At 40.0% G+C, this 22952-nt stretch overlaps 1 protein-coding gene across 6 annotated transcripts in view; it reads right to left on the bottom strand.

Annotated features, from left to right (window-relative positions):
* Positions 1–22952, bottom strand: part of LOC102571630 (transducin-like enhancer protein 4) — a 136688-nt gene that overhangs the window by 45613 nt on the left and 68123 nt on the right. For 4 of the 6 annotated variants that reach the window (XM_019478134.2, XM_019478135.2, XM_014608742.3 and 1 more), the window contains 2 exons: positions 15333–15537; positions 14920–14936 (listed from right to left, as the gene is read on the bottom strand). In XM_019478134.2, coding sequence (XP_019333679.1) covers positions 14920–14936; positions 15333–15537 — 222 coding nt within the window. The remainder of the gene's footprint in view (positions 1–14919; positions 14937–15332; positions 15538–22952) is intronic. The other 2 variants (XM_014608741.3, XM_014608743.3) reach the window with 1 other exon arrangement.

Below are 22952 nucleotides of genomic sequence, written 5' to 3'. Positions count from 1 at the left end.
CCAGCATTATCATCCACAGCTATGTTGTTGACATGCTTTTGCTATTTCACTAAAAATACCATTAATTTTCTGGCTTCACAACAGCTGAGCTACTCCCCATTTGAATATACAAAAGAATATTTTGTTTAAACCAAATTAAAAACGTTCCAGTAAATGACTTCAATTCTGTTGGCTATACTATTTCAGTGTACACTGTTCTTTTTAATCCTCCCTTCACCCGGTTCCCTTCCCTGCCCCACACAACCTTTTTCCCCGCCTTTTTATACTTAATCCTTCAATAGTAAGAACTGGATTTGCCCAATATAACAGCTGATGTTCCCAAAATCACCTGGTGACAAAGAGTTAAAGCGATGATGACATTGCCTTTACCATGTTTTTATTTACCTTTGTTTGCCAAAGCACATTTAACAGCAACTGAAACTGGGAGAAGAGCGGGGGACCTACATGCAAATACAACTGCACCTTCCCTTTCCCATCCAGATAAGTGTCGACATTCCCCATTTAAGTCAGAATGAAAACCACCATTGCTGCCAAGGCCTTCTGGCATCTCACCACTTTATTTGTTCCCATTTGTATCTAATGCTTTTGTCAACAGTTCAACAAAAGTCAAAGCAAACAACCCACTACAAACACTGGGGGTAACAGCAACAAGCATGAATCCTTCACAATTATCCAACCCAGCTGCTCAGTGCCTGTCCAGGCTGCTTTCATTTACAACAATGTCAACAAAAGGCTGAAACCCAATAACTAGGTGGGTCAATACTACCACTGTAAACCCTCTGGAGAAGGAAATGCTGTTCTCCTGCTTTACTGCTTCAGCAAACATGCAGAATAATTCAGTCAGATAGACAAGTGCTTGTCTAATCGTTTGTTGTGTGAATTATTCAAGGCTTTCCACCTAAACTACTAAATGATGGCTCTTCAAATATTTCTGAGGAACGACCAGCTGTCCAACTGTAGACAAGGAAACATTGGACACATTCTGACATAGAAGAGGACAATGGTAACCTATGATCTTAAAAAGCTTAGCATTCAGAGGATTAATGCTTTTGTGCCCGATGCTCCTGGCACTGCTGCAAAGAGGAAAAAAGGCTTTAAAAAAAATGTTCTGGCTATCCATACATATGAATGGACTAAACCCAATGTATTATATACACACATGCATACACACATATGCATACACAGAGATAGAGAATGCATACACAGAGATAGAGAATAAGACTGTAATACAAGCAACTTTAAAAAAAAAAAATTGTTGAAGATGACATCCTTGAAGTTATATAGAAAAGAGTAAACTACACACAGTCATTAGGGTGGTCAGTCCATAAAGGGTGGACATAGAACAGCAATACATGGATTTATTCTGAACTCTGCCTCTGACTTATCTTTTGAAAGTTACTTGTGTGCCTCAGTTTCCTTATCTCTAAAATGAATATTCATTTACTTGTCTAACAGGTTCCAGGAGGACCCATCTCTGAAAACACAGGGACTAATCATACAGGAGGTAGTATGTAAGGGCCAGATCCAGAAAGGTATTTTATGAAATCAAGGTAAGTTACTCACCTAAATACAATTTTGGATCTAGGCCAACCCCTAACTGCTAAATATTGCGGTTAATATTCAGTTTGTACATAGGAAGTATCAGTCAATATCAGATGTTCATTTCCTTCCATTCATTGGTTTTGGTCACAACCTTATATTATGTCAACACTATCTTTTAAATAATACTTTATGATAGAGAATCATGCAATTTTGTGCTAGTTTTGATTTAGCTACATTATTGGCAGGAGTAATATTGTGTATTTACAACACAGTTCGTTTTTACTAAGAATAGTTTACATATACATCACTGCTTAGTGTTAGGCAGATACATATTTTGAGCTAGAACACAGTATCAAATACTCTTATAAATATTTTATTTTTGACATCTCCAGTAGCAGTTGTGCATGCTGAGTAGCGAGTATTCCAAAGAGAATGCCTAGCTGTTTCAAATTTTACAATATGGTGAAGGCAACGCTCTCCATATTTCAGATTAAACCATGCATCTTTGTTTTTTATAGTTAAAGAACACATAATTTGTTCAGTAAGAACTAGGACATTAGTCTCTCTGTACTAGCCAAATACTAATCCACACCATTCAGTTTTCCCTAAATTACCCTTTCCAATCTAAATGCCTACAAATTTTTTCACATCTTGTCCTAAACTGTCATGAGACACTGACTTGTTCAATGGCTTCAGCAACTCCTAATTATATTCAGGTCCTGATCCTATAGGACGAAACACTTGGAAAGACCACACTGAAGCCTACTGAAGTAAAGGGGACTGATATACCTGGTACCTATGTCCAAGTGCATGCATCCATGTTAACAGTGTACAGTCACTTTGTAATATTTGTAAAAAGCTTTAGGATTCATTTGCATACAAGTCATTCATATTCATAGAGCTATAAAAAAATTTACTTCATAGTACAACACACATTTGAAATCCAAGGTTGAAAGGTGACCTGAAAATACAAAGATGAAAAACACTGTTTGGAGCTACACACCTTTAAAAGAAGAGAGGAAAGGGACATGATAAACAGATTTTTACAATGTATGTGATCTCCTCACTCCTTATCCATTGAACTTGTGGGATAGGGAGGACTGACCCAAGAAACCACCTTGCTCCATTGCAGGGGATTAAATTACCCAGAAATTTAGATGGAGTTTGGAGGGCAGAGCTGTCCTACAGAATATCTGTGAAATTTAATCCTTTGCATCACAGAGAAATTAAACTACGTATGGGAAAAGCACAGAGTGCATTTTATACAAAAAATGCTGAGATGACCCTGGATGGGTTGCCTTCATGCTGAAAACAGGATGTCTTTGCAATTGTACTGTCAAAGATGTATGCTGATGGGACACGGAGTGCTTCCTTACTCCAAGGGAACTACAATTAAAAAATACAGGATAAAAAGCCCTTTTTTTTCCCCTAGAGAACTTACTAGTAAGTAAATTAAAGAGTTTACTTTAATATTAATCATGTCCTGAATGCTTCCTTACACACAGCTCACATTTAAAATGTATATTACATGCATGTGTGCTTGCCACTTTCCCCCAGAAATTCAAACTAGTTTTTCAAACCATGGAAGAAAGAGCCACTGAAAAACCAAACTTTCTTCAGGGCAAAAATGTTTTGAATCCTGGAAAGTTTTAACAGGTCTGAATTCCACATGCCCACCTCAAGAAGCCAGTAAAATGGGCATGATCAGCATTATTGCAATCCACCCCAAAGCTTTCCTAAAGCCTGAGACCCAAGTATCAAAGAACACAACTATATGTAATTTAAATTAAATATTGCTACTTAATGGAATATTAGCAATTTGTGCAAAAAAGAATGGTCAAATGCTAGACATATGCCATTTGGTTATTGCAACAAATGAGCAGAGGACTAAACAGAACGTGGCTGTAGCTACCAGGTTCTGCACAGTGTATAGTCTGTGCCAAACACCGAGCCACACTCTTGCACAAGTAACCCTTTCTAAGCAGGAAAACTAGAACCAAAATTCATCTTTCCCAGCCCTTCCTTCCTATACCTGTACTATTAAGGTGAGTGGACACCTCTATATAGCACCTGCACCTCTTTCCAACACCACCCCGCTCCAACAATGCTATTAAATAGGGCACTTTACTCAAAGTCAGTTTTGTGCATTTTGTCTATGCAAAGATTACTGTACCAAAGGCAGTATTCCGTTAAAAAAAACCCCAAAAAAAACATCTGATGCACTTTAGCTTCATGACACTTTGTTCTTAAGTTCATCTACAACAGGCAACTATGTAGTGAGCAAAAAAAACAAAAGGGAACAAACCTTTCTGAAATTGCTTTTCCCCTCCTCTCTTATGCGTAAGTATGTATTAAGGAAACTCCCACAGCTGCATTCATTGCCTCTCAAGAGACAGAAAACCAGAGGTACAGCTGTGACTGTTAATATTCGTATGCAAACACATAGAGTCCAACTGGCTGTAATGCCTCACTTAAAAGCACCTCAGTACTCTTTGATAAGCTTGAAGCTCAAAAAGGAGGAGTGATACAGAGCAATCTGTTGTCCTCTTAATGCAATTAGCAAATTAAAGCAGCATTTCACTTTCAATACTTCATTAAAATACTGATTGCATCCAGCATTAGCTGATTATATGACATACACAGTGTTCCCCCTACAGTCCTCTCAGAGACACAGTGGAAAACGACAAGGGTAAGCCAAGCAGTTTACAAGTGAGCATCTGGTATTGACATTAGGAGCTGAACACAAAGTCTGCAGTGTAGTGTGCCCAAGGGGTAGCAGAGGGTGGGGGGGAGGTGAAAGAAAATTACATATCCACTCAGAGGTTTTCCTAGCCGCTAACTACCTTGATCCTGACATGTTAAGTAATTACCGTGTGTTGTACCTCAATACCTAGACTCACTGCAACTCTTCTCCCCTCCCTCTAGATCTGTGATCCCTAAATAAAGCCATGACGAACCTCCTTCCAAATCCTGTTACTAACAGATTTTTGTTTTCGATTTTCATTCCCTGGTTTCTTTTACTCACACTAACCTATCCCTTCCCTCCCTAGCCACCCTGTCTATTTTTTTTCCTTTCTGTAACCCAATGAGAACGAAGTCGAAGAATGGTCAGGTCCAGGAAATTGTGGTATAAACACAAGCGATTATTTCAATTTTCTCCTCCGATTTTTTTTTTCATGGCAGACCAATAAACCCAATAATGCCTAGATTTACTAGAAAATTTTTTATTCATTTCCCTGCGCAGCAGAAAGTAAGCTAATAACGTCCCACCGAGAGTGCTGTCAGGCTAAATCCCTCAACTACTGAAAGCACTGCCTGGATAAATCTCACTTCACTTTCCATTCTGCCAACCACTTAGGGCAAGGCCCAGGGGAACTCTTCAGCTTATCCCTCCTCACGCAATGTCACAAGCACAAGCCAGAGTGGCCCAATCAGTGCCAAGAAAAGAACAAACTAAAAAAGATTAATTCACAGATGTTCATGCATTTCACATACACTGTGCCCTATGGTCCGTTGCTAGGGCAACAGGAGACCACCAGTGTGCGCTTTATTGGCTTTATGAAGTGCGTCTCGGGGACTATAGTCCGAGAAATGCTGCATGATAATAGTGAGGCTTTTCAGAAGCCTTGTTTTGTGTTTATCCACATTTAACCCTCTGAGTATTATTAAGAGCATCGCTATGCACATCTTATGTACGAAAAAAGCAAAGAGGAGAGGGGGGGAAATGGCGTTGGATTTTAATTCAGAAACATTCAAAACACTTCCCGAGCTTCACTTTCGGAAAGGCTCACAAATTCTCACCTACAGGAGGGCAAGTTAATAAACTGGTATTTTTGTTTGTACATCTCCTAGCACTCTGGAAGCCTCATCCATAACTTGGGCTTCTAAGGACTCCTGTAAAACAAATAATAGAAACAATGGCAGCAGGCCCCTAACGATTAATATAAGCAATGGTGCCAGCAGTACCCTCCTGCTAACTGGACACAAAACGCTCCCAAAAAGTAATAAATAAATAAAGCGTGCATACATTCCAACTTCATCCTGGGTGGGGGGAAAAAATGTTTCAATGCCCACATGTACCAGGAGTAATCAAATGAAGGTAGCACCTTTGTCACAACTACTCAAAACTTTGTGGTCCTTGTAAAAGGAAACAAACAAAAAATCCTTTGTTCATACAGTGCTCAGCATTACAGTGTCAAAGACTACAACATAATCCATAAATTCACACAAACATCCTAGAGCCATAAGCCATCTATGACTTTGCTACTCCGCCTCCCCATACCTTATTTTCAGTACTCTACTTAATCCCATCTTGTTCTCTCTCAACAGGCCATCAATGCCTAAGACCAAGTCTTGTTTTGTTAGGCTTTTTTTTTTTTTTGGCTGTTGTTTTATAGGAAAAGGCAGGGTGGTGGTGGAGGGTTGGGGGTTAAAATCACAAATGTCGCAACTCTTAGACCAGCAGCACATATCAAGTGTTAATCCAAGAGAGAGAGGGAGAAAGAGGGCCAGCAGAATAGATCAATAGAAGAAACAGCTTACATTCAGATTCACAGGAGAAAGAACACGCAGAGACAATCATTTCCTGGGAAAAGCTAAAGCCTAATGAGAATTTACTCTGTCTCTTTTATTCAGACAACCAACCCTTTTGTGGCAGGGGCTTCCTGACTGACAGGAACCCAGGGCCCCTTAATAGGATTTCCATATTATTTCCAACACCTGCCTAGAAGTTATTTGTTTACATTGAAGGAGGCAAGATTCTCAAATCAAACATCTGCTTCTAGTTCAAGCATATCTTAGGAAACCATCTAGAAAGCAGCTTTGTTGCTATGGTGACATTTTTATTTTCTTCCCTTAGTTGGCTGCAAAACATTAGCATTTCCAATTTTATTTTGTTCTTCAAAAGGCCAAATGTCGATCAAGGAAACACAGAACTTTTAAAATTGCTATATAAAACAAGCCACTCAAGCTTTATTTATTTATTTATTTAATTAGTCAGCCTAATTAGAACAGTGTTGGAAAGAGGTTCGAGATGGGCAGTGTAACTTCCTTGCAAATACCTTACTGTCTGATAGCCACTGACTAGGGTAATTATTTCCCTCTCCAAAACATTTTTAACGTTTCATAGTTTATGATGCAATTATAAGTGCATCACAGAAGGGCAATGGGTCCAATCTAAGAAGCTGACAACAGAAGAGTAGAGTCCTACTGGGACTATACTTCTTCCTCACTGTGGGGGACAATGCAATAAAAGCAATTCAATACAAATATTAGCCAGCTATTAGTGTTCAGTGGCTTATATTTTTTCATCATTTAGTTGGTAAAAGGTGGTAATTTATTTTCCTCTTTTCTTTTTTCCTTGTTTCTTAAGACATGCCTAGTATGTCCCATGAATCAGTTCATTTGAATCTGCATTCAAATAATAGATGTTTCATATTACCTAAGATCCATAGAGGATTTTAAAGAGAATTTAAAATTAAACACAAACTGCTCAATGTAGAGGAAAATATCTTGAAGCTGAGAGAAAGCAGAAAGCAGTCACCTACCTTCTGGGTATTTCTTTGATAAAGTTTGATCAATACTGCCTATTACTAAGACTAAAAGCTTAGTGCGAAGCACAAGCATGCTCTTCATTCTAGATTTATTTGTCATGAATAAATTGTGCCAAATATTGAACGCCAACATCCTTAGGATAATTATGATTATACATCATAGAAAACTTCAAGGAAGACAATACAGGTATAAACTCATTCCCATCTTTTACTTCTTTGCTCCAAAGTATCACATACTTGAAGACGATGGGCATTTTTACAACTGCTCTGGAAGGTGTGGGGGGGATGCTTTAATTAGCAAGCCAATCTAATTAAACGGGGCCAAGTGTCACATGTATCAGTGTCCCTGCACTGAAAAATGGCAGTGGGGCACTTTGAACTAAAGTTCGAATGAGCTTTAGTTCAAAGTACCCCATCACTATTTTTCAGCGTGGGGACACTGATACATGTGATGCTACATTTAGCTGCAGCATGTTCATTTCTGTGCTTCAGCAGACTTGATTAATCAAGTCCAACGTGCAGGATTTCCAGCATTTCGGAGCAGGCTCCCTGCACGTGTATAGAAGCCCTGTGTGTTTGAGGACACCTCCCCAGCCACCTTTACCAACTCTTCACCCCAGCAAATATCCTTTTTCTACTCTACAATGTGAAGTCATAATCCTATATTAACAACATCACAATCTGTTGCCATGGAAATAATTAGACATGACTGCTCAGGTTAGAAATTACAACCCATGTAAGTGTTTGCCTCCTGGGTGATGAGAGCATCTGGAGAGAGAATATTTGAGTTACTCTAAATGGCCAAGTGGCAAAATAAAGTATGACAGTGATAAGCACTGCATGAATTCATCTAACATGGGGACGATCATGTACCGCAACCAGAAAAAATACAGGCAATTCTGGTAAAATATAGGGGGTAAAAGGGATGATGTATAGTTTACATACAGTGTGGTGAAAAACACAGTAAAAGACGTAAGAGATGGGGAAGTGAAGCCATCAAACTAGCTGAAGATATTCATTTCTTGCTACTCATAAATGAAAGCTCTAAAACAAATTAAAACATCCAAATGACTTCATTAAGACAAGTGGTGTGATACTGAATGAAAGAAATGAATAAGGAAGGGGAGAGAGGGGGCATGAGGAAAGCAAAACATTTACCTGAAGATAAATTTTGGTGATTTAAAGAATGTGTTCAAAACTGCACACTTGAGTGACACATTACTAATCTAGCAATAGAAGAGGTTATTTTTTAAGCAATGCCAAGTAATCAGCTGCATAAGATAGCCCAAGACAACAAACAGGGCCCTGCTAATTAATATTTGTTCTGCTTCAGTAGACAGTTACTGGACGAGACTGCAACAAACAAGCATGTCTCACCCAATCACATCATTAATCCATTCACGTTCACCACCTGAGGACCAGCTATGCCCCAAAGATATTTATTAATCTGTTCCACAAACAAACAATTACAACACATTTTCTGGAATTAGGGCACCTGTTACATTCTGTACAGTTTACATGCCCAGAGGCAGATATCAATTAATACTGAACAAATTACTGTATTGCAAACCAACAGAACTGAAGTCACTAATTATACTTTGATAACTGACCCCAAAATATCAGCATGTCTAGTGGAGATTCATAGATTCATAGATGTTAGGGTCGGAAGGGACCTCAATAGATCATCGAGTCCGACCCCCTGCATAAGCAGGAAAGAGTGCTGGGTCTAGATGACCCCAGCTAGATACTCATCTAACCTCCTCTTGAAGACCCCCAGGGTAGGGGAGAGCACCACCTCCCTTGGGAGCCCGTTCCAGACCTTGGCCACTCGAACTGTGAAGAAGTTCTTCCTAATGTCCAATCTAAATCTGCTCTCTGCTAGCTTGTGGCCATTGTTTCTTGTGACCCCCGGGGGCGCCTTGGTGAATAAATACTCACCAATTCCCTTCTGTGCCCCCGTGATGAACTTAAAGGCAGCCACAAGGTCGCCTCTCAACCTTCTCTTGCGGAGGCTGAAAAGGTCCAGTTTCTCTAGTCTCTCCTCATAGGGTTTGGTCTGCAGGCCCTTGACCATACGAGTTGCCCTTCTCTGGACCCTCTCCAGGTTATCCGCATCCTTCTTGAAGTGTGGCGCCCAGAATTGCACGCAGTACTCCAACTGTGGTCTGACCAGCACCCTATAGAGGGGAAGTATCACCTCCCTGGACCTATTCGTCATGCATCTGCTGATGCACGATAAAGTGCCATTGGCTTTTCTGATGGCTTCGTCACACTGCCGGCTCATGTTCATCTTGGAGTCCACTAGGACTCCAAGATCCCTTTCCACCTCTGTGCCACCCAGCAGGTCATTCCCTAGGCTGTAGGTGTGCTGGACATTTTTCCTCCCTAAGTGCAGCACTTTGCATTTCTCCTTGTTGAACTACATCCTGTTGTTTTCTGCCCACTTGTCCAACCTATAAGATTAAGATTAAGCTAGTATTTTGTGAAACAAAATTTAGTGCAAATAACTGAAATGACTATTTCATTACTGTGAAAAACAGCACTATTTCATTGTGAAAAACAAAGCACAGGCTTCCTCATTTCATTTTTAGATGAACATTTAATACACATAGGTACACACACAGAATGGGTGACAGGGAGACACCTGGAAGACTTTAACATTGCCCCAAATGGTGATATTTTAAATTTAACTCATATCTGCAGGTTCCTCCCACCAATTAAGTGACAAAGTATAGCATAGAAAATTCTATATCTCCCCTTCAGAAGTTTTGGTAACTAAAGTTGCATATAAATAACCTATAAAGTACATACCAAATATATAAATATCAGAGATGTATATCTGTATCTACCACTTACATAGAAGTCTCACAATAAAAAAGTACTTATTTAGGGAAAAGCTACTCTCCGTCTGTCATCATCTGTTAGCAAAGAAATGAAATAAGAGTGATTCGATATGCAACAGCACAACATAAACAGGACTTTTTAAGAATGTGTGTTAATAGCTAACCTTTCTGCTCCTTTCCAAAATACAAAATTCAAACAATGTGTTCTAAGAGACCAATTTATAAATATAGGGAATGAGAAGCTTACTCTCTCTCAGATACTCTGATGAATAGAAACGAATAGAGAAAAGATGAACATTTTCAAACTGACTGAGTAGTTCAGAGTGCTTGAGTGCAAAGTGCTCAAGCCACTTTAACAGGGCTTGATCTGCACCAAAGGCTACTGTTTCACAAAGCAAATGGAATTCTCCTTTCCACCTGTATGGATTTGTACTGAATTCAGTAAACTGGGCAAAAACCTCAGCCCAAAACTGTATGGAACCTTGACCGGTAACATAAAACTGATTTTTTACTCCAAGAATTTACAATCAAACTTGAAAAAGATGCAACAAGTGAGCATAATAAATGATAGGAGAATCAGAAAATTATGCAGTCCTGCCATGCACATACTGTCAAAGACTTTTGAACCATTAGAGAGTGTGTGTGTGTGTGTGTGTGTGTGTGTGTGTGTGTGTGTGTGTGTGTGAGAGTACGCGCGCGCATGCATACACATATATGGACACAATAATGTGTATTTAAAAATCAACTCTGACTGCTTCAACAGCCTAGCCAGAATCACATTTGTCATACCACACATGAAGAAGAAACCACTAAACCTAGATTGCTTGCTGATGGATGACATTTTTCTCCACAAACTCTTCCTCGGTTTCTTTACAGGATAATTTTGCCACAAGGGACTTATTTAGGGAACACAGAACTTGGGTTGGAGGTGGGGCATTTAGCAGGAGAGATATGAGTCTTGTTCTGGTGGTGTATATAGACAGAAAAAACACTTGAAAGGAATAATTTGCTAGGAAGAAGCATATTTTCCACAGCAGAGTGATTAAGAATAATCTTTCAAAAAAATAACCCCCTGGAGTTTTAACATTTATGAAAAGGGGCTGTTTAGAGTAGTCTGCAAGAGAGAAAGTTAATTGTAGCTTTATTTAAAAAAAAAGAGTACATCTCATCATAGTCCTTCAGACATCAGCACATTTAAAAGAACCTTTGCAATTCACCTCTCCTTTTAGCTGTTGTGCTAGTTCTGTATCTATGCACAGCATTCCTGTGGCCTATTTTTCTGGGCATTTTTTCCATGCTTAAACTTTGTAAAGGATTCTGATGACTAAATCCAACATAAAATCAGAATACACCAAAAGCTTCCTTCTTCCATGGAGCCTGTAGTACTGATGCTGATGTACTATTTAGGAATAGCTTCTGGACAATGTCATGTTATCAGGAAGGTTCCTAATCAGTTTCAGCAGTCAGCTGCTCACTCCAAAGGTGCATCTGGAAGGATCCAAGCTTGGTTTGGTTTATCAGGCAGAAAATGTTCCATTTAGAAGGGTGATATAAACTGGAATATGACTGTGCCTTTCTTGTTTGCACCACTGCCTGAAGAACTGTCTTTTGATGTCAGCCTGTCTTACTTCATGGCTCCAACCACTGATCTTGGCTTCAGTGCTCAGCAATGACATGAATGAGTTTTCCACCACATTCCCTGAAGAGTGTGTAAAATCTTGTGCAGAAGTAGTATTACATATTCCTTCCCCTCACTCATTCTCTACTTCTTGCCTGAAGGGAGTAATTTCACACAGTGGATCCCTTCTGTATGGATTTGGGATTTCCATTCTCCAGAGCCAGTGAATCAACTGTCACCATCACCTCCAGGCAAAACTAAAAGTAGGGTCAGGATATGTGCAATTATGGAAACCAAGTTTAATGAAAACAAATGGCTGACAGGTCCACTGGAGTTGGTGGCAACAGGTTCAAAAAGGGAAAAAATACATCTGAACTCCTTTCTTTGTATCAATGGATAAGAAACCTTAATTACCTGAATCTTACAGTACAGCCTAAATTTACATTTTAAGAGCTATTCTAAAATCTGCCCTGTTTAATAATCTGTATCGGCAAGAAAACACTTTAAAGTGTCTCTCACAATTAAACCCAGCCACAACCTTGTATAAATCAAAATTTTGCTACCATATCAAAACGTTACACTGGGGCTGTATAATGTTGCCCATATCCTCATTACATGCTACACTAATTACTACCAGCAGATTCAGAATTTTCTGCACATTAGAGGCTTTTAGAGGAGCTATAAAAAATTTCAGGCACCATTAATTTAAATTTGTATTGAAATTTCCTTTTGACAGATGGCCAAAAATTACTTATTATTTAGAGTACCAGAGCTGCCTGTTTGCACATTAGAAGAGGAAAGGGAAAAATTAAAAGCAAGGAGGAAATTTATGTCACGTTCATTACCTGTTAAATGTTAAGGAGCATTATCCTGCATGAATAAATTATTTCATACAAGCACACAGACTCCAGCTGCTGGCAACTGGCACGTTCTGGCTGATAAAAACCATCTCAAGTCACACAGCAGACAATCATAAAAAGCCTCTCTTAACCAGGAGCCACTTAAGGGAGGACAGATCGATAGAACAAGCGACTAACTGCTACTCTGGGCATCACTGAAAACATTTAAGGAAATTAGCAAACTATTTCACCTTGCAAAGCTGGCAGCAAGCCCTAAATGCTGACATAATCCAACTCACAATTTGAATGCTGTACAAGACAAACACCTATTTATAGCTATCATTTCAAAATAAATCAGTGCAAAATAGTCACACCTTTCTTTCAGTCTCTGTAGCTGTACGTGTAACAAGTCATTGAACTGCTCTAAATAATTGTAAATGAATTAGACAAAATTTACCTTTCGTGTATGAATACTAAATACAATTAACATGCCAGTACAGACCCGTAGCTATTACATGGAGAACAGGGAAACGGGGCTAACCCAGTTTCTGATTTAGTGATGTATGGTATACTTTAATAGCATTCTTCATTCACTTTTCTCTTTCCATGTGTGCACCATGTATGTGTGTGTGGGGGGAGGAGGGGGTATATGCATACGCACACACACACACACACAAAACTAGGTAAATTATATATTTATAATCTACATAGGTGTAAATACGTGCAAGGCAAACGGAGTAAATTTCATTACTGCTTCAGGTAAATCAAGTAAAGAAGCTGCATAAAACTCCTTTTTATATAATTTTTTCATAAATATACAGATATAAAGAACATGTTTATGGGACTCAGAAAGTCTATTATCCCAAGGTGCCAGGAGTCCTTCCAAAGAGGGTGTCATCAACTGCCATACGATCTAAGCTTTATGAAAGGCAATAATCTACTTTCTAACCTCTACTGTAGAGAATATACACTGCAAACTGATGCACTGTTGTCTTAAGCGTATAGACAGATGCAGTGCCTCTGTAAAAACTGACAGTTCTTGTCAGTTCATGGTTGTTATTCAGAACTGTGTGGGTCACAGTGAAACTGACAACAATCAGGTCAATTTCATTCTGCTGTGACTTCACCAAGTTGCCAATGGCAGCAGAGGCAAGCTGGGGAAGGGTTGAGCACAGGACACACCCCAGCCTGCAGCTGGAAGAAAAGCTAAAGAAATATTGCTTTGTATCAGAGCAGCCAAAAAGGAGAACAGAGAGAATGTCATTTTCTTCTAGTAGTTAGGGAAGGGTTTGGAGGGGCAGGAGTTAAGATCTCCTATCTCCTAGGCAGAGGATGAAATGAGAGACAAAGCCCCAAGAGCACAGTACTCTGATAAGAATCCGAACAGCTTTTGTGGGGGCTGCGAGCGACTCCTGCCCCTGGCCAGTGTGATTGTCCCTACAGTCAATCTTCCACATCTAGTAAATATACTCCTTTGACAATTAAATATCTACTAATATTGCCAAACAGTTAGATTTTTAATGTTACTTTTTAGTCATTTGCACAGCTCTTATATTGTTATATATTTTTATTTAAATAGTATTTTAATTAGAAACTTGTTTCAGTTGTTATAAGTACAAAATAAACAATATTCAAGTGCTTGATTTGTCTGGAGAGCATGACATGGCTCAGTTTAAACTTGATAGGAATAAAGTTACCACCACTAATACCACATCACTGTACTTCTAGGTTCCGGGTAACTTTTTCAAACTGCTGTGTATATTGACAAAAGTTTACATATATTAATTTGATTATGTTCCAGTACGGATGAGCATCCAGGTATCCACATTAAAATATACCATAAGGCATTCAGCATTACACAAGCTGCTACATATGCTTAATGTACCTACTAAAAATGTAAATACTTGTAGGAGTGCATGCAATTCATACTATCCACAGAGATTAACATGGGACTAGGAAATCATCCACCAAGATTGGAGTGTAAAGGGTAAACTGGTAGCCACCTTTCACGGGAAAAATAGTTATTTCCTATGACACTTCAGCTCATAGCACTGCTCCTAACAACAATAGGAGAGGAGAGGTGGGGAAGAGGTGGAATTTTATTTCTGTTCCTCGAACAACTGATATTTCTTTCTAGATTTGCAACCAAAGATATCTTTAGAATACTTTTAAATTAGTTTCCAAAAAGGAGTTAAAACCACCTGCTGCCTTTTTTTTTTCCTCTCATTAGGGGGATACAAGATTTCTTCCATGGTTTAGAACAGGCACAATGCTAAAAGAGTCAGCCAATGAGGCAAAAATTCAACTCACTGGCTTATAAATCATCCTGCAATCTTAGAGGCGTTTATGCCCAGGCACTCTCTTAATGAAATAACTTTATCTGCATGGGACTCTGCTGATAATCAGTGAGTGTCACAACCCAGCTTCAATTCATGACATTTTCTACACTTCTGGTTCAAACTGCAATGAAATGTGCTGTGCAATTCCTTTAAGCTATTCCTTGCACCTATGAAATGGAATCGTACCTTTATGGAGTCTCTGTCTGCATGCAGAGCAGCAGCAGCAAAGCAGGAGGCGGCAGCAGTGGTGGAGGGGGATAGGGAGAAAAAGAGAAAAGTAATAGTTAGTTTACACTAAATTATATATTAATCATACTTGGCAGAAAGAATCCTCATGTCTGTTAAATAAGAAATTGCATAGGTGTTAACTTGACTATACAGTTAATTATTAATACTGTACAGCCAGACTTTATATACTCTGATTTCTACTATCTGAACCCATTTTCTGAATGACTATGATTAGCTAACAAATACCAGAGCAATTATGGAGAAGGTCCCATCAAAACTGTTTTGTTAAAGAGCAAACAAACAAACAAGCAAACAAGCAAGCAAAAAGCCTATTGCCGAACAAAGCCTTGTGCTCATCTAGCAGCTCCTACCTCTTTGGTGATCGTTTTCGTGATGCTTCTTTTCATCTTTAATTGGGAGGTGGGACTGCCCACCCAGTGCACTGGACAAAGCTAAGAGACCAGCACTGCTGCCAATTGGTGGGATGGCTGGAGGCTGCAAGCCCGAAGGGTGTGGAGTGAGAGGCACTGGAAGACCATGTCCATGTGATAAATGCTGGGCTTGGAGTTGTTGCTGCTGTGAAAAATTAAACAGAGATATTGAACTTGTCCTGAAAAAGAGGGTGTTTAGGACAGAGGGGATAGGGATTGGAGTAGTATTTACAGATTGATTGGTTGTTTATATACTGCATATTGATATAGACAACTGTAGATACATACATACATACATACATTTTGAGACAACACCAATGCCCACAGATTTGGGCACAGTGTAGTCTTTAAATCTCATTTAGACTCGAGTCTGAATTAAACAACAAATTAATGAGAATCACGTAAACAGATCTGCTGGTTTTGTCCAAGGAATCATGTTCGACTAAGGACTTTATTCTTATATGAACAGACACACACAAACATGTCTAATCAAAACATATGTGAATAACTAAAAGCAGCTATATAGTGCAAGGGGAAAAAAAGCTGAAAATTGAGAAAATTAGTGTTAAACAGTTCTCCCAGCGCTACTGCACAGCATGCAGTGAGAGTTAATTTGAAAGAGAAAACCTGAATTAACAATCCAGAAAAGGAAACTGGTTGCAGCCACCGTTTTAAGCCCTTTAAGTGTCCTCAGCGGTACTTGAGCAAATTACTAAAGAAAATCTAATGTAGCAAGGCTTGGGTCCTCCTGTAGGCTTGCTCAATAATGCTGAAATAATTGGGCACTCTGTGCACGTTTAGTGATGCTCGAATGAAAAGCTAGAGGCCTGCCCTTGTACTCTTCTCTAGCTGCTGACTCTGTGTTGTGACAGGTTTATTTGAGTGGGACTGTGATGCATGCACCAGTAACTGCGCTGACAAGAGTTTAAAGTCATTTTTACCAGTACACTGGCAACACATAGAGAAAGCCCTTGAGAGGTTAGAATTGGAGTGCTTGACCTCAGCCAAGGCTGCATCAAGCTCTGTGCTATACTAACCATTGTGGGGTAGATGGTTTGTTGTTGCTATTGAATGGGAAGAAAAAAATGTTATGTTAAATATATCCCAACAGGGATCTGTTCAGTACAAGACATGTTCCCTAACAGTCTACCAAATTTCTGTTCAAACATTCACTAGATTAGCTTTGAAATTTACTTTTGCCTTTTAAGCAGTCACTTCTCAGGGCTAACTGATGATAAATCAAATCCCTCCCCTCCATGACTTTCTAAAGATTCACAAGTCAAAAGCCTTACACTTGCTTCATGTCAAAATAGGGCTTTTAAAATTTCTAAGTCTTGTCCTGTCTGCATTTATTTTATTTTAATCAAAATGTACCTGACAGCCCACCTCTCTGTCTCTTGGCTTTAGTCTATCAAGATACATACATTAGTGCTCCCTTCCAGCCTGGCATGAATTCTTAATCCAGGTGTCAAGGCAGATTTTATTTAAAAGAATATAACCAACATAAAAAGCACTATGTAGAGGGCGTGAAACACTGAGGGTAATCATTTGCATTTTCTAAAAGATGCTAATCTCGAATCACAGACACTTTTCCTCGTTTTTGAAATTTAACAGTGGCTTTGGAACCAGGACAGTAGTGTCAACCCTATCCCATGCTAGCCACCTCTGCCCAAACTTTATTAAAAACAAGCAAAAGCAAACAAACAAACAAAAATCATCAACAAAAGAAACAGAATTATTTTACAGGAAAAAGGAAAGGGACACTCATAATCCTAGGTCCATGTCATCCTTGGAGGCTCTCCTTTTTCTGGAAAGCATTAAATGCATTTGTTTGTTTGATGCTCTTATGGAAGGATGCTTCACTGATCAAAATTTAAAATCAACTGCAACAAAATGAAACTGGAGCCAACTGTGTATTGTTTAGCTCCAGGGTTGAAGGTTGGGGCCACCTTGTAACAGATTGCAAGCATGCTGGCTTGATGGAGATTTTTTGGGGGGTGTGGGTGGGCAAAGGGGCCAGCAGCAGGGAAGAGAGAGTTAGACAGAGGATGGAGAATGACATTCTGTGATCAAGAATCTCAACTTTCATTTTAACACAGTCTCTAGTCTTTGCTTCTGTGAACAAAGCCTTCAAGCACAATATTAAACAATGAAGAGATGCCTGCCTGAATCTGCAGACAGTTTGAAATAAGAGTTATGAGAGGTGTCCTTCTTACTGGGATGTTAACTATGCCAGATGTTATCACTGTTAACTATCTTGTTGCTGGCCAAAGTACACAGAGAAAGGGCATTAATCAGGAAGCACTGCACCATCTACAACGTATGGTATGTCAGGCAAGTGCTGGCCAGTACACGGACAGAGTATCCACATTGATCAGTACAATGGCAGTCTAACGCTCTGCATCAGTGATGCAGTAAACAGCAGGAGCATCTTCCATATAGAGGTTAGGTGTTATAAACAGTGTGCCGTGATACCTGTGGTTAAGTTGCCTACTTGTTTCCAATATGATAGAGCATCCACAGTTGCCTATTTGGCTCATTTGCTCTTGGCCAAGAAGTGATTTGTTTTCCTGCAAGTTTCATTGAAAACAGTTGAGCTGTTTTCAGGCATGCAAAGAGTGGGAGGACAAAAATCACAGCTTTTCTGCTGGAAAAAAGAAATATTTGCAACCTTTCTTTGATCTGTACTAGCAGCTTAGCAGGTGGTGATAGAAACCTGAAATCTGGCAGAGTCGTGTTCCTGTAAGTCACAAGGTGCTTTTCACTGGGCCTGGAAAATTTAGAATTGACCTAGGCAAGTTGTAATGTTTTAAAAGAAAATCCTTTGGGTACTACAGGTGGGATTGTACAAAATGGTTTCAGCTAAGTAGCTCCCAACTTTCAAGTGTCATACGTGCATCTATAAACAATACGTATATCCACACACTACATGATGTCTGTATATGTATGCATGATTAAACAAAAGGGGAATGGCAGGTTTAACAGAGAGGATTGCAAAATATGGTTACACCAGTGCATACAAAAGCAAAGGGCTCTGAGAAGTTGTGCCCCTTCCACATGAGTGGGGTGGTGAGAAGGTTAAGAAAAAAAGAAACACTGGTTCAAAAACGAAAATGAGGAGAACAAAAATAAAAAATACTGAGCAGCTGCGTCATCCTCTTGGGTGCTAACGGAGCCATGGATCCTTACAGAGGCAATATGATTGTATACTTAAGGGCTGAGTCCTAATGCAGAAGGTGACAACATTAAAAATGGCTGTGGCTAGGTATAGTGATTACACATAAACCAGTGTAAGTGATCAGAAACCGGTCTACACCCATAAGCAAACAGAAGTTCAGCACACACAGACTGGTTTAAAAATGGTGGAAACCAGTATAAGATATGGATCGATGTGGTATCAGACTTAAACAATTTAGGTTAGACCCGTATATCAAACGTCTGTACCAGATTGCCTCCCGACTCAAGTTAGGTTGCTGTCTGCCGGCATTCTGGACTGCTTTGCAGCCCCCGCACTAACCTCCTCCTTGCAGGGAGGCACTCTAGCAGCTGGCCTGCGCTTGGCTGCTCTGGCTGAGTGACTACCTGGCCCTGCCTCTGGGCTCTCACAGAGCCAAGTCAGCAAAGCCCCTTTACCTAGCCCCACTTTCCGCCTCCTGCCTGTGGCCAGTTGTGAGCCACAGCAAAGCCCAGGTAGAGGGCTGGAATAGAGACTTCTGCCCCACAAACCCAGCACTAATTCTCTCAGACCACAGCCCCTCTGCCCAGCCCTGCATCCTGCCAGCTGACAGCCACAGGTAGGGGGGAAGGAGTATCTGTAGCTGAGTATTTTTATTTCTTTATACAATGTACCTAGGCAGGGCAGGAGGGAGGGCTGCTCTACAGAAGGCAAGCTCAGGCCTTTCAGAGCTCCTGTGAATGGCAGGCAGTGGCAGCAGGCACCCAGCAGCCCCACACCAGAGCTCTGAGGGGCCCAAACCTTTCTTCTGTGGAGTGTCTGCCCCCCACTGCTGCTGACCAGGCTGCCAGGCGTGCCACAGAGACCTGCTCTGGGGCTCTCCTAGAAGCCTATGGCTGGGTGTGCAGGAGGGTCCACAGTGACAGGCATTAGGGGCATGTTTGCCCATACCCGGCAGTCAGTCAGGGGTGGCCTGGCCACTTGGTTCCACTCAGCATTCCCTGGCTAAGGAGCACACAGGGCATGGCGAGAGGCATGCAGGTGTGCCCCCAACCTGCTGGCCTTGGCCAGTGCATGCAACCTGCATGCTCCTCCCCCTTCAAAGGGTGAACATATGTTCTGTTCGCTTCTGATCTAATCTGTGCTGCTTATAGACACCTGCAGAGGTTAATTCCCCACCTCCCACAAACCCCCTCCTCTCCAGGGGCTTTGTGAACGTCTGTACTTACCCTGTGAGTCCTTAACTACTATCTCCTGACCTTTGCTATCGAGACCTATGCTCAGACAAAAATATGTAACCTGGACCTGATTCTCAAATATCCAAGTTATGTTTAGATACAGCTAACGATGGTGGATAGCTGAGGTTTATTAGCATCCAGCCTCTTGACCCTGGTACGTATGTTACACCAGTAGGGTCTGTTTGGCCTGGCAGAAAAGTACCATAAAGCAACTGGGCATCATAAATGCAAAGGATACCTCTCCTACCTCAAATGCTTCCTGCCGCCTACTTAGGCTGAGGTGGGAGTGAAGCAGATGGCAATGAATGTGCTTTACACTACCAGACATTCTCTCTGCATGGGAATAATTTTCCATGGGAATCTCCAGAAGGTTTAAGTTTACCCTCTGCTGCAAAAGTGAACTGTCAGGATCAGAAAATCTGATAAAATAAAAAAGGCTAGAACATTAGTGAAAAGCTTTTAACTGAACAAACAAGATCTGAGCATGTCTGAGAAACTGTGTGGGGTTCTGTTATTGTTCTAGGAATCTTTTTACTTCTCTTCCCAACCCCTCCCTTTAGTTCATTATCCCGACTTATGACATTTCTAAACACTTAGTGTACATTTATCTTTAGATGTACATACCCTCCAATGACTACAATGGGACCATTCATGTGCATAAGAGTTAAGCATGTGCATATTTGCAGGAGGAGAGCATAAATTGTAAAAACTTTTCAAGGTAAGACACTCCCCTTTTCTGTGTATACTATAACCTTCCCAGAACAGTTTTGGTTGCTTAAGGATGACAATAGCAACAGTCAACTTTAAGAGGGGGCTAGATGAACACCTTGCTGGGGTCATTTGACCTCAGTACACTTTCCTGCCATGGCAGGAGGTCGGACTTGATGATCTATCTGCTCAGGTCCCTTCCGACCCTACAAACTATGAAACTATTCCTGAAACCACTGAGCTGAGCTTCCTTTTTGGACTAAAATTGGCCAAATATTGCATCCCAAAGAATACCGATTCTTTTGTAAATTTATCAAGTATTGTCCATGATACAAAAGTACAACAGAGAAGAGAAGTCATGCTGAAGTGAATCAAAAGAAAAAGAAACCCAAAAGAAACCCTTTCAATTTTATTTTTAAATGTCCTTTATTGAAATGAATTTCGTATTAAAAACCAAGATCGAATTTTTAAAATATGTATATGAGATGACACAAGTGTTATTCTCTATCAACTAGGATCCTAAAATAAGTTCTCAGTACAGTTTTTCTCCACAGATACTCTACAATGGAGTCCTTGCTTAATATTGCAAAATTATTTGCCTCTCCTCATCTAACTGGATAGTTAGAAACTTTTTGCTAAAATCCTTTCATCTGGAGACTGAACATTATTAATACTAAACATTGATGTTTAGCTTAATTCTCCTCCCCACACATCCTAAAAGATCAAATTTGAAGTAAAATGTGATATTAAACCCAGTGACAAATTAGCTTATAATGTTCTCTTGTTATAGTCAGCACACTCAAAGCCTATTTTCCTGGAAAGGGTTCAAGTAGGATACTGGATACCTTCCAAGCAGCTCTGTGTCAGAGTAATCTACTGCTTTTCCCCTTATAGACCCTGAAAGCTCACAGCCATTATCCAAACAACCTGAACATCCTCTTCTAACCTGAAGACATTTCTAACGTTAATAAATTAATCTTTCAGAAACTTACTTTATCTACTCACTCACACACAACACTGCAATACTGTAAGAAACAATTTATAAAATATCCAAATAAGATATTCTTGTTAAGTTGTATAGATTATAAAATGATTGATGAGGGCAAATCATTACAAAGGTAGGGTGACATAAACCAGCTAAAATGATGAAGGAAGTGGAAGGAAAAGGAAGGAGAGAGAGAAAAAAGTCAATAGCTAGTTCAAAGATTAACAAATAAAGCAATTAAATATATGAAATAAAAGTATGTCAGCATACACAATTGTGGGTGTGTTTAGGGAGATATTGCTTTGGAAAATATGTTCAATATGATATACACTGGCCTGTTTATATAACCTGCTACAATTACTTTCAGTCCTACTTCTACAGTTATACCTTCTGAAGTAACACCATGAAACAGATTTTTTTTTTTTTTTTTTTTTTTTACAACCTAGTGAATTATCTACTTATAGTAAGTAAAGACAAGGAAAACCAGCTGCAATAAGATTCATACAAGTGCCTCTCCATTAAGATGATAAATGTTGCTAAATGCACACATAACACAGTAATGGTTTGCCATAATGGAAGTGATGGCACACATGCTGTAGTGGTTCCTTTAAGACCACTAGCTGAATGGAGTGATTATTTCTGTAAACTCATGCTTGGTATGGAAAGACGACTAACAGATATTGGTGAACGCTCTATGGATCCTATACAAAGCTAATTTGCTGGAAAAAAATAGATGGATTTCATTCCTGACCACAAAGAGAAACAAGAGAGTTCTTTGAATGCCTGTTGTAAGAAAAGACTGGGAAGAGGAAGCAATAATATTTAAAAAAGGACAAAGGGAAGAAAAGCCATGTGAAAACCATGTCAAGCTTAAGGAACATGGATTTCAGTTTTAGAAGATGTGACAATATTAACAAAAGTAGTGGAGCTACACTGTAAAACAACAGGCAGGAGAGAGACGGAGGAAATCAGTGACCATCAGAAGTGGACCATTTACAATAAGCATATAAATAATACCTCCAGAATCCTTTTAGTGGCCTAGGGCAGTGGTTCTGAACCTTTTTTTTTTATACCAGGACCCATTTGTAAGCAGCCATGGCCAATCCCAACCCACTGCCCCCGCCCCCAGGCCCCAGCCCCTCAGGCTTTGGGGCAGGGGCTGGATGCATGGGGTGGGAGGGGGAGTGGGGCATGGGAGGCCCCCCAAGCAGCCCTTCACAGGCTGGAACTCTGCCAGGCTGTGAGGGAAAACCCACGGTTTCCCACGTTTTTCTCCTTTAAAGGAGACTCCATTTTTTAAAAGTTTTTTGATCCATTTTTTAAATTTGTTCGTGACCCTTTCATACCTTCTTTTCACCCACTTTTGGGTTGCAACCCATGGGTTGAGAAACACTGGTCTAGGGAAAACAGACAGACGATGCACTCCAGAAACACAAAAGAAAGTTGAAACAATA

This window comes from Alligator mississippiensis, chromosome 3 (assembly GCF_030867095.1).
Source record: "Alligator mississippiensis isolate rAllMis1 chromosome 3, rAllMis1, whole genome shotgun sequence".
In the NCBI taxonomy this organism is placed as follows: domain Eukaryota; kingdom Metazoa; phylum Chordata; order Crocodylia; family Alligatoridae; genus Alligator; species Alligator mississippiensis.
The sequence above is the reverse complement of the archived record's forward strand: the minus strand, read 5'-3'. Positions and strand labels throughout refer to the sequence as shown.